The sequence below is a fragment of the Pipistrellus kuhlii genome, unplaced genomic scaffold (genome assembly GCF_014108245.1).
Source record: "Pipistrellus kuhlii isolate mPipKuh1 unplaced genomic scaffold, mPipKuh1.p scaffold_m20_p_4, whole genome shotgun sequence".
Classification (NCBI taxonomy): Eukaryota; Metazoa; Chordata; class Mammalia; order Chiroptera; family Vespertilionidae; genus Pipistrellus; species Pipistrellus kuhlii.
In genome coordinates this window covers 7,254,475-7,266,517 of record NW_023425540.1, presented here as the reverse complement: position 1 = coordinate 7,266,517, position 12,043 = coordinate 7,254,475, and the positions used below count along the sequence as shown (strand labels likewise).

The 12,043-nt window shown below is 46.6% G+C and overlaps 1 protein-coding gene across 1 annotated transcript in view; it reads left to right on the top strand.

Annotated features, from left to right (window-relative positions):
- Positions 1–11,321, top strand: part of MROH2B (maestro heat like repeat family member 2B) — a 50,943-nt gene extending 39,622 nt beyond the window's left edge. Inside the window, exons 30-42 of the mRNA XM_036410339.1 lie at positions 66–218; positions 1,004–1,161; positions 1,674–1,800; positions 2,544–2,734; positions 3,520–3,660; positions 4,063–4,177; positions 4,751–4,897; positions 5,136–5,318; positions 8,995–9,150; positions 9,475–9,609; positions 10,004–10,106; positions 10,691–10,756; positions 11,186–11,321. Of these exons, the coding sequence (XP_036266232.1) occupies positions 66–218; positions 1,004–1,161; positions 1,674–1,800; positions 2,544–2,734; positions 3,520–3,660; positions 4,063–4,177; positions 4,751–4,897; positions 5,136–5,318; positions 8,995–9,150; positions 9,475–9,609; positions 10,004–10,106; positions 10,691–10,756; positions 11,186–11,292 (1,782 nt within the window). The 3' untranslated portion in view covers positions 11,293–11,321. The remainder of the gene's footprint in view (positions 1–65; positions 219–1,003; positions 1,162–1,673; positions 1,801–2,543; positions 2,735–3,519; positions 3,661–4,062; positions 4,178–4,750; positions 4,898–5,135; positions 5,319–8,994; positions 9,151–9,474; positions 9,610–10,003; positions 10,107–10,690; positions 10,757–11,185) is intronic.
- Positions 11,322–12,043: the final 722 nt, after the last annotated feature.

Genomic DNA, 12,043 nt, shown 5'->3' with positions numbered 1-12,043 from the left:
TGTGGTGGGTGCCCAGACGTGAAGCGAGGTGGTGGCTAGCGTGAGTTTCTCCGGCGTATTCTCAGGTTGTGAGTAAGCTCATCCCGAGTGGAGAGATGCTCATGTTCCTGGAGGAGATGCTGGATGGCCTGGAGAGCCTCAGTGCCCCCTGCTCCGTGGCCTCTGGCCTGTGGATGGTCGCCGCCCTGAAGGCGCAGGGACCCGCCTTGGAAGATCAGGTACACTGACAGCCAAGCAGAATCCTAACCCTTCTGAGGAAGATGCCTTTTCCCGCCATCTCTGTTTGCCTTTTGAAATGGCTGTATATCCTTTGAGACCCAGACCAGATGTCCCTCCAAAGCAATGCCAAGTGACTTCTGGATGCCCCTGTCAGTCCTGTGTACCTCTTGCACACCATCTGTCTTGTGCATAAGCCTTTGAGTACATGCTCAACAGCCTTTATCAGACCACCTGTTTCTTTTGAGAGAGTTCTAAATCTTATTTACCTGGGGTAAATTTCTCACGGTGCGTACCTTAGCACAGCACCGGGCCAAAGGCAGCCTTTCGCTAAACTGATTTAAGAAAAGAAAAGAAAAAAAAGACCCAACTGAAACCAGTTTGGCTCAGTGGATAGAGCATCAGCCTGCGGACTGAAGGGTCCCGGGTTCAATTCCGGTCAAGGGCATGTACCGTGGTTGTGGGCACATCCCCAGTAGGGGGTGTGCAAGAGGCAGCTGATCAATGTTTCTCTTTCATCGATGTTTCTAACTCTCTATCGTCTCTCTTCCTATCTGTAAAAAATTAATAAAATATATTTTTTTAAAAGAGAGAGAGAGAGAGAAAAAGACCCAGAGTATATACAATGCTCCCAGATAAGAGAAAGGCCATGTGCAGAATCTACGATCATTTTTAACATCTTTTATAACCCACCAGCCACCAATTTGCTGACCATACACACCCTGAGCCTTTCATGTCCTCGGGGAGAAATGACAACATAATGCCAGCTCTGGCTTTTTCTTTTCAGCTGTTGGAGATCTTGGGCATGATTTACTATCACATGCCACTCCTCAGGCAGAAGAAGCAAAGTTTCCAGTTCATTCTGGAAGCCATCTCCCAGATAGCCGGCTTTCACATGGAGGCAGTTGTCACCAACCTTCTACAGAAGCCTCTGCCCTTTGACAGGTACATCCTGACTGCACTGGCCCCGCCTCCCAGAACGGCCACCCTGCAGGCCACTGTCCCAAGGGTAGCGCGCAAAGGTTGAAAACAGCAAAGGTTGAAAATGTCTCATTCATTTAAAAATTAATGTTTCCCCTACTCTGTGTGTGTATATATTAGCATATCTGTGTGTGTACACTCATTGGGCAATGATGAGGTGTTTTTTTTTTGTTTGTTTTTTTTCTTAAATACACCATAGGAATAAGTGAATATTGGAAGGTGAATATTTGTCCTCTCTTTGGTCACTCAGAATTCACCTTTGTGAGTGGCTTCTGTCTTGGTGGACATTAACAAACCTCAGTAACCCAAGGCCAGAATGCGGGATTGTTCAGTAACAGCCTTATGGCCCTAGGCATGCTAACCGGTCCCTCTGCCTCCAAATGCTGGCTAGCATACGTGGTTTTAGAGTGAATGTGTTGGACACGCTCTTGCTCCACGGAGCCGTGCCTTCTCCGCCTCCTGCCCCGCTGCCCTAGGGACACGAAGACACTGTGGAAGGCCCTGGCTGAGAACCCTACTTCCAGCAGCAAGCTCCTGCGAGCCCTGACAGTCAAACTGGACAGCGGGCTAGAGGACGACCTGGCGGGCATGGACGCCATCTCGGTGAGTGGGACCGCCCGCCCGCCACATGCCTGACCCACCTGGAACTTGTTGATGTAGCGTTGGTCACACTTCTCCTCCCCTGCCCTGATTTTAAATCAACTCTGGTTTATAACAGACAAATGTGGCAGTGATTTTGTCTGTGGCTACCGTTTTCAGAAGCAAGTTTCTCAGCAGCCCAAAGACAATCTGTGTCTCCGGATTTCCAAATTTGTCTTTAGGAGACCTGAAGAACCCCTCTTCTTGTGAAAGACCCCACTACTGAAGCACATGTCATTTCAGCTGCCCTGTGGAGCCACCCAGCACGGTAGCCCAGAGAGAGAAACAGTCTGAGCTGAGAAGTTTTCAGAACAAGCCTTCCTTTAAAAAAAAAAAAAAAAATTATACATTTTTTATTAATTTCAAAGAGGAAGGGAGAGGGAAAAAGAGATAGCAACATCAATGATGAGAGAGGATCATTGATCGGCTGCCTCCTGAATGCCCCCTACTGGGGATTGAGCTGCAACCTGAGCATATGCCCTTGACCGGAATTGAACTCGGGACTCTTCCGTCCACAGGCTGACACTCTATCCACTGAGTTAAACCAGGGAGGTCCCAAGCCTTCCTTTTCTGTGCATTTTTACCATGAGCATGGTCAGCCTGGGAGGCAGTCGTTGGGGGAGAAAACAAACTTGTCAATCAGCCTAGAAAGAGAGTGTCCTTGGGAGAAAGGAGGCTGTCTGATCAGGGATCCTTTCTCCCCTCAGGTGGCCTGTGCTATCCAGGAAGTGGTATCCGTAGGCACCCCTGTGGCCAGCTTGTACCCACAGCTGTTCACCCTCCTTCTGAAGCTGGTCAGCTGCACCCTGGACCTGAAAAGTCCCACTACTCCCAGGAGCCCCCACAGACGGCGGGTGATGCAGCAAGGGGAGGAGCAGCAGGTGGTGAACCCCTGCCGGTAAGTGGCCTGGCAGGGAGGGCCTTCTAGAGCTGTCCTGATCACAGGTTGCAGAGCTAGGACTGCAGAAGTCAAGGCCAGTGCCTTCTGACACAGCCTCAACTACCCATTAAGATACAGGGCTCTACCATCCCTATGCCGTGGAGCAAATCTTCCCCAAGCCCATACCCAGCAGAATTGCCCAGAGCGGTCACAGAATGAATGAGCAACTGTCTTCTTCCCAGGTGGCCCATTCTGTTTCCTTTAGTTGAGATCTTTCTTTAAAATGTGTGTGTGTGTGTGTCTATTTTTTTTAATTATTATTATTTCAGAGATGGAGAGGGAGAGAGAATCATTGATTGGCTGCCTTCTGCACACCCCCTACTGGGAATCGAGTCTGCAACTGGGCATGTGCCCTGACCTAGAACTGAACCATGACCTCCTGGTTCATAGGCCAACAACCACTAGGCAACAATGGTCAGATACTAGCCTTGCGAGATGCATCCTATTATTTCAGAATCAGTGAAATACGGTCTTTTTTTCAGTTTCCATCCTTTAGGGCTTCATTTTTCTCATGAGAGGTTGGCGAGATTGTGTGGCATTATTTACCAGCTCAAATAATCTGGATGTTTCCTTTGATCCCAAAACTAAAGTGTGAGGTCAGGCTGCCCTGACCAGTGTTTCCCTGGCACAATATCCATTAATGCAGGGGCATTGTGGGAAAGAGGAAGAGTGAACCCGGGACATCTCAGTGCACTGTATGTGGTTGACTTACTCTTGTGATGCCAACTGTCCCCCCTTCCCAGGCTCGCAACCTCAACTCTGAAGTGCCTGCAAGTCCAAGCCATTAGAGAAGGCCTGGCCAAGGAGTCTGAAGAAGGGGACAACTTATGGGCGCTGCTCCACGTTCCCAGCACCCACCACTTGGGAGTGTGTGCACTGGCCACGTAAGCTGCCCTTGTCCGAGAACTGGATACAAAGGAGGAAACCTAGAATGGGCTAGCCCCATCATGCTTCCTGGGCTCACCTCCTAAATCAATGACTGAGAGCAGTTGACCCACCAAGGGCTTGTATACCGTCAAGGAGAAGAAACAAGGAAGAAGGAGCAAAGGGTGTTGGGAAGAGGTGGTAGGATGATCCCAGAACTCACCACCCCCACAACAAAAACAGCGATACATTGAACAGTTCTAGGCACATTGCATTTACATTGGGCTCTTGGTATGCCATCTCTTTCCTTGAACATTCCTTCTTAGAGGACTTATTTCCCTGGTAGAGAAATAGACTAAAATGCCCTCCATTGTTTAGCAATAAACAAGCCTCTGCTACAACTGGAAGCTTGTGTTTTCTAGGGGCATTGCTGTGTGGCACCAGGGCGTCACAGTGGACATCATAAAGCAGCTCCTCCCATCGCTCACCTCCTCCTCGGAGAACTACCGCATAACCGGCACAGCGTTCTTCTCTGAGGCAAGGCCAGCAGCCCTCACTGCAGGCTGGTGGGGCCCCTGCGGTATTTCTCTGCAAGGGGACCTTTGGTAGTGGAAGGATCCAGCCACTTCCAGAGACAGGGCACCTGAGCAGCCAGTGAGGAAAATACAGAGCCCATCCTCAACCTCTTCTTTCCCTCTGGTCTTCAAAGGCCAACCTCCCAGGACAGAGGAGGGTGGAGAATAAATATGAGAAGGACAAAACAAAAAAGCATATTACTGTCCCCCCAGACTCTGGGATAAAGGCAGTCCCGGCTGGTCCAGACTTGTCATTGTCAGTAACCCCTGTTTTCCCTGCCCCGTTTCCCTGTTTAGCTTAATTAGAAGCATCTCCTTAACTGGGTATTCTGTTCTCATCACCATGTAACCTTGACCTGTGGCTGCTCACATCTAGAGCTTAGCTTCTGCAAGACTTGCTTGTTCACGGAGGGCCCATCCTCCTCTGCTCCACGAGCAGCTGGGCCTCCTCTTCAACTGTAGTTCTGGTGCCTTTGCCCCTCTCCTGAAGGGAAGCCACTCCCTTCACTAAAGGGGAGGAGTGTGTTGATTTCAGCTCATGAAGGAGCCGATCCTTTGGAGGCACTGGAATTTCCGTGAAGTGCTGATCTTGATGGATCAGAGTGCCTGGGACTCCAATGCCATTTTGAGGCAAATGGCCATCCGAGGGCTCGGTAATACAGCTACTGGAGCCCCTCAAAAGGTATCAGGAGGATTGTGGGGGGTAATATTTTATTTAAGTAGAGTTTGAAATACGTATTTACAAACTCCTGGTTGCAAGAACTGAAGGGCAAATCCCAATAAATTGCTGAAGGTGTAGCTCATGAGTTGCAGGACCTGTGACCCTAAGAAACGTTCAGTCCCCTTGTCTGGGGTCTTCTACCCTATTCCAGACACACGTACAACAGTTTTTGAGATTGAGCAACTCTGTTTCAAAATAGGTGCGGAAGCATAAGCAGCTGATGCTAGAATCCGTCATCAGAGGTCTGTACCACCTGGCCCGCACCGAAGTTGTCTGTGAGAGCTTGAAGGCTCTAAGGAAGATCCTGGAGCAGCTCACAGACCGAGACGTGAGCTTCTACTTCAAAGAAATAGTGCTGCAAACAAGAACCTTCTTTGAAGACGTAAGTGAGCCTGTTCAGGAATCTTCCCTCCCCAGAAGAAGTGAGTGAACACAAACAGGTTCAGGTAGTGCTTGTAGCAGACAATGTTGGTGTCCCATCCATATTCCTTGGCCTGCCCAGAGGTCATTTGACCCAGAGGTCACCTGCGCAGAGGTCACCTGAACAATTCCTCTGAAAGCTGTTAGCTTCCTGTGTCTCTGGGTGTGAGGGGACTCTCTGGCCCAGGAATCATAATCGGTCTGAGCAGGGTGGGCTGGATATTAGGAAAGGACCCTCAAATGATAAGAAACAGGAGTTTGTAGAAAAAAATCCCCAGCTTCCTGGACCCTCAGGATTGAGCCCCACCTTCTCACAAGAGTTACACACTCATTAATATTCTCTGTTGTAACTTTTGTCTCTTCCCTATCTCATTCCCACTCCCCATCATGCTTCCTGGGCTCACCTCCTAAATCCAATTACTTACGTCTAAATCCTCACTTCAAAGTGTGCTTGTTGGAGGAATGAAAGTTATGACAGATACTCAGTACCGGACTAGGGCCCAGTACACTATCTTTTCCACATCCAAAAGTCAGAGGCTCAAGATGCTTATGTGGTTCATTTCATCCAGGAGTTGGTAGGAACCAGCTCTTCAGGCCAAATCCAGCCCAGAGCATCTTTTTGTGAATTGGGTCTCACTGGAACACAGCCACACTGGCTGTGTGGAGCATGCTCACTGGTTGTATAATGTCTGTGGCGGCTTTCCCACTTCATCTGCGGAGTTGATTAGTTGTTACAGAAACCAGATGCCCCACAAAGTCCAAGTGATTTACTGTCTGGCCTCTTAGGGCAAAGTTTGTCAACCCCTTGATCTTATAACCCGAATCTCAGAAAAACACCAGGCAGCCATCCTGGACAGGGAAGGTCATTTTCCTTTATAACTTCTGGGAAATTTGATTTTATGGTTTGTTTTTGGTGTACTCACTGTCATCACTGTAAAAATCTATTTTGCATCTAACTTAAATCAATAGTTTTGTGATCTAAACCTGTTTTTTCCGTGCTGTCAGAGATGATGGAAGACTGCTAGCTGCCTCCTTCTGAAACATTACGGCTTTATTCGATTACCTATGTACGTCCAGTCTCAGACTGGAAAGTCTTTGTTTCCTTCATTATTCATCTTAACCTAATCTTCCAGCTTCTGCAGTTTTTTATGAGCCAGTGGTTCTGTTGTACTTCTCAGTGAGGCCAGAGAAATATCAAATGTTATCTAAAGAAAAGGGACCTCAGACCTTCTCTTTTCCTGGTCATTCACTCCTTTAAAAAAAAAATAAAAAAAAAATCTTGCCCTTTCTTTGTGACTCTTTGGCAATTTATTAACCAGACAGACCTCCAGTTTTTAGCCTGCAATATATGCCCACAGTCCGTAATTCTCCAGTTTCGTATTTGTCAGTGTCCCTTGTTTACTTACCTGCTAGCCTCAACCTGACCTTTGAAAGGAGCTTTCTGCTCATTTCCTACTTTTTTCTCCAATGTGTCAAGATTACTCTGAATCCCATCTAGTTCTTGAAAATGTTTACTTGGCTCCCACTCAGGTCAGTGTCTTCTGTAACATAGCAAATGTGTCCTCTTTGTCCGTTACACAGACAGCTGACGATCTTTAACAAAAAGGGCTGGACTCCCCCCTGCGGAGCCCCATCTGTTTGTTAGTTTCCCAGGGTGATTGTTAATCCAGTGTTCATTGTCTTGGATCTGAGCCTACAACAGTGGCACATTCACCTGCGACATTAACGGTCGAGGTCATCTTTTTCCATCTTATTGAAGAAGAAAAACAATCAAAAATCTTCCTGGTCCCGTTAGACCTTTCTCATTTCTAATACGGATCAATTCCATCGCATTTGCATAAAAGTTTGATAAAACTTGGGCCATAGCAATGTTATTCTCCAGCAATGCTCTCTTTCTGCAAACATATTTAGCTATACTTTATGATACTTTGCCCCTATAGTTTCTACAGATTAAACATACAATTTTGTGATCTCCAAATCCTTCCCCAACACACTTTTTTTTTTCAACATTTAAGTATTTTCCAGGAATTTGCAGAACATGGAGACACTCTGATGAAATGGTAGAGGAGAAAATAAGGCTGTGGTCCCAGCTCCAGGCCCAGCTTGCTGCTGCTATTTCCCACACTGTCACCCTGAGCAATCACCTTGTTCTCTGTGACTCGTCTTCTCCATTCAGAACAAAGACATTAAACTCTAATATCTCTCCCAGAACCCAATTAGTTGATCCTTCCTTAACCTATCATGAGGTCATCAATTTTAGAAAACTCAGAAGATTTATTTAAGTAAATATCTCTCTACTTTTTCGGCACTCTGTTATTGATCAGTTTTCTTTCTTTTTTAAAAGAATACCTTTTGAAATTATAACCTGACCACATTCCTAGGACATTTAAAGAACATTTCTGTTATACAAGGTCACATCTCATGTATTCATTTAACTCTGCCGACCCTTTTGCACAGACCAGCATTAAGTTTTCTGAACGGTCTTTGACTTCCTTTTTCGTGGCATTATGTTTATGTGTCTACTTATGCATTTAATTTGCCTTCAGAATTAACTCCTCTACCTTCTCTTTCTTTCTCGTATTCATGGGAATGCTTTTTTGTTGGCCCTTGTTTATTGCTAATCTAAATATTATTCTACTACTCAGGACGACTTTCATTTCTCTGCCCCCATGTGGGTATTTTAATCTAATTTTCTAGACCTGGGGTTGGGAGAAAAGCACTTTGGAAAAGTCCTCCAGGTTTGTTAGAACTCTGAACCATATCGGTAAAGTACCTGAGGTAATAGAAGGCATCTTTCTCCATCACTATACCCTTTGATAGTTAAAAAAGCATTGCCTACCATTTAGGACAATAAGTTCCAGAATTTCACATATGCAAGAATAAGCTAAGCACTTCTTTGTTTGTTCCCTCTCTCTCTGAGACCCAAAGCCAAAATTTCTAAGCTGCCTGTAATTCCATTAGAAAGCATTTACACCCGGCCAGCGGCCAGCCCGTGGGGGTCAGTGATTTTGTGTGGACCTGTGAATCAAGAGGTCACCAGTTTGATTCCTGGTTGGGGTAAATGCCCAGGTTTTGGGTTCGATCCCCAGTGTGGGGCATGCAGGAGGCTGCCAATCAATGACTGTCCCTCATCGTTAATGTTTCTATCTCTCTCCCTCTCCCTTCCTCTCTGAAGTCAATAAAAATATATTTTAAAAAAAGAAAGAAAGTATTTGGGAACTTGGAGAAGGGTCCTGGGCCTTAGGCAGTTTAGATTAGAGGCGTTATCACCCTAGGCTCCTGATGCAATCAGGCTGGTCTGTGTAAATACAAGATAAACAGGAACTCTCCCTGGCCTTCTGCTCCCTGCTTCTCATTCCTGTGGTCACATTGCCTCATCAGTTACTCAGAGGCAGCAATCAAGTCTCTGGTTCTGTGGTTTCCCTAAAACCCTTGACCCAGAGTCATTTAAACTTTGGACATGTGGGTTAGTGAGCTGCTGGGAAGGGAACATCTGGGGGCTGTGACGGGTCAGTGCCATGCATGGGTTCCAGCCTTCCTTTGTGAAATGGGACCAGGCAGGGTGGGGGTGAGAAGGGGGTGCTGGCCGGAAATGGCCAGAAAGGGGGCTCACCGATGACATGCATCTGTCGCCACAGGAGCAGGACGATGTGAGGCTGACTGCCATTATGTTATTTGAAAATCTGGCATCCTTAACAGGAAGAAGGTGGAAGATTTTTTTTGCGGAAGAAATTAAAAAGAGCATGATTTCATTCCTTCTCCACCTCTGGGACCACAATCCCAAGGTTGGAGCTGTAAGTGGCCCACACACAGACCCCTGCACCTTTTCCTCTCCTGCGGCCGAAAGTACCCGGACTCCCAGAAAGTACCTGGAGTCAGAACTGAAGTCCCCACTCACATCTGAACCTGAAAACCACTTCTCCAACCCTGGCTTCTCTCTTGCCACCTCTTCCCAAGCTTGTTCTTCACCCTTGAAACTGGGAAGGTGCCAACCCCGACTAGGAAGCCCTTCACATCACTGACTTCTACTGCTCCTTACCACACACTAGTTAAACATTTCTTCCTTCTAGAAGGGGTCCAGCACTATGGACTATGATGCAAAGAACTCTGTCTTTCAGGCTTGCCGTGATGTCCTGGTGGTCTCCATTCCTTTTCTGGGCCTCCAGGAACTCTATACGGTATTAAACCGTCTCCTTGACAATCGGGAACTACCAACGGCCAGGGATTTCTATAGGCAATTCTGTGTGAAACTGGTGAGTATGAAGTCAATGTTGCCTGGAAAAATCACAGGCAAGAGTCCCAGCAAATCCCAGAAACACAAACAAACAGGGCAAGGGATCTCTGGCCAGATGCAGAACTGTCTTAGAAAGACAGCAGTGATTCTTGGTATTCTGCCATATTTCCCAAGTCCTGGGTGGAATCTGTTCTAGATTCCTGCAACACGCCTGTGGATTAGTCCCATAAGCCCAGTGCCTTTCTGATTCAATGTAGGTTGGAATAGCCATAAGACCTCTTCCAATAGAATAAGTAATGGCTGTGTAAGTTTCACTGGCCTTTATATTTTTCCTTCTTATGACCTCTCGGATGCTGATTTTGAGAAAAAGATCTCTTTCTGGTTGCCCACTTTGCAATACATATCTCTTTTAGGCCAAGAAAAATCAGGAAATCCTGTGGATCCTCCACACACACTCATTCACCTTCTTCAACAGCACCTGGGAGATGATCAGGTGTGCAGCTGTCAAACTCACAGGTGAGGGCACCTCCACTTCCCCCTCAGGTATGTCTGCTCTTTGCACCTAGCTGTGCTTTGACTGCAAGTTTACTCCAACTTGAAAACTGGTAAAATGAGTATGACAAGAAAGAATGAGAGGAGGAATAAAGAAAAATAAAAGAGGGTGTGGGTGAATCTCTGAGAATGCTTCTATTATGTAATTCTAAGTCTTATCACGAAGTCTGGTCCAATTGATCAAGCCCACAGTGAACAGACGAACTAGCTTGGCCACTCTGAAGAAAAAAGGATTCTTTATTGGATCATGTATATGACCCCACAACTACATTGTAAACTCTGAGGACAGGGATCATTCTTACACGTATTTAAAACTCTGACAACGGGAGGACACAGTCTGAACTTTCTCAAATGCACATGGTGTGTGTGACCTCCAGACACGGCACTCCAGACCTAGCATCATCCTAGGGCTGTGTGGAGTGCTGTATAGTTTGCTAATTCACTAGCCAGACCATTTAACCACTGACCAGGTGCAGAGTCTGACCTGACCCTTCACATGGCCTCTTCCTCTAAATGAAATCAGCATCTTTTCCTCCTGTTGGTTTTAGATGCCATTGTTCTCAATCTGACCAACCAATATGTGGAGTTACTAGACAAAGAACAACTGATCACACGTGAGTACCAGCCCCAGTTTCTGCCCAGGGTATTGTATTCTCAGAGAGAGAGAGAAACAAATGCTGCTCCAAGTTTCATACCAGCCCAGAAACTGAAAACCCTAGCACCCATGTGCCCCATTGTTGTCTCGGATGCTCCCTGGAATATCTCTGGGGTATAAGCCAAGCCCATTTCAACCCTTTCCAGGCATCCTAGCCAACACTTTTCCAGTTATCTATTGATCATAAGATCAGGATCTTCTCTTACCTCATTTCAGTGTTAAATCACATTCTCAGCTCATGGCCCTAAATCGTACCTTTCAGGGTAAACTGAGAGCTTGGGAGCTGGAGCCCACCTAGGGCTGACCCTCTGTGGGGGGCCTGCAGTACCATACATCCCAGGCCTTGACTTTCCTTCCCCACCAGACTCTGCTATTCTCTCTATTTCAGGGCTCCAAGCACTTCGGCAAGATCCCTGTATCAGTGTCCAGAGAGCAGCCGAGGCTACCTTGCAGACCCTCCTGAGAAGGTGTAGAGAAATGAACATCCTTCCATAAACAATCAGGAAATAAACTGCTGTTCCATAACTGACTGCTGTCTTCCTCCTGGTATCTCACAAGCCTGCAGCATCCTAAGGAAAGGCCCGGAGCCTGGGTGGGGTCTGAAAGCTGTGTAGTCCTCGCCCGCTGGGGTCTCCCTGGTGGCTTTCACGAGGGAAAAGCCACTCCTACAAACTCAGCTTTGCCACAGGTTAGCCCTCTTGGGAAACTCAAATCCCAGCAGATACCAAAACACGACAGAACTGGAAACCATTCTGCCGCCATCAAGAAGAGGGCCACTGCTATTTCCGCATGCAACCCTTTTTCCTTCTGTCTTAACCAGCTGTGAATTCCTACCCACACACTTCTCTTTCTAATAACCAATCTGACAGGAAACTCTAACCTATCTGTTCTTTCTCGGGTAATAATTTATGTGTCAGGACTATGATGGGTACATCTCTACAAAGACCCTGTCTGTCATGATGTTAAATCTCGTGGTCTCCTCTCCATTTTTATCCCAGAGTATTCCTCCCCTTAAATTGTGTGTGTGTGTGTGTGTGTGTGTGTGTGTGCGCACGCACGCCTTCTGAGAGCATCTGAATCATAACTCTTTACTCTTTTCCATAGTGCATACCTGAGAGGTTACATACATGTAGTGGTGTTCATATAAAGAAGCATCTTTTCATCCACAGATTCTTTGAAGAAGAATCTTTTGTTCCTATAAAACTTTCTAAGGACCAAAAGAATCTTCTAGGTCAGAGATTTTTGG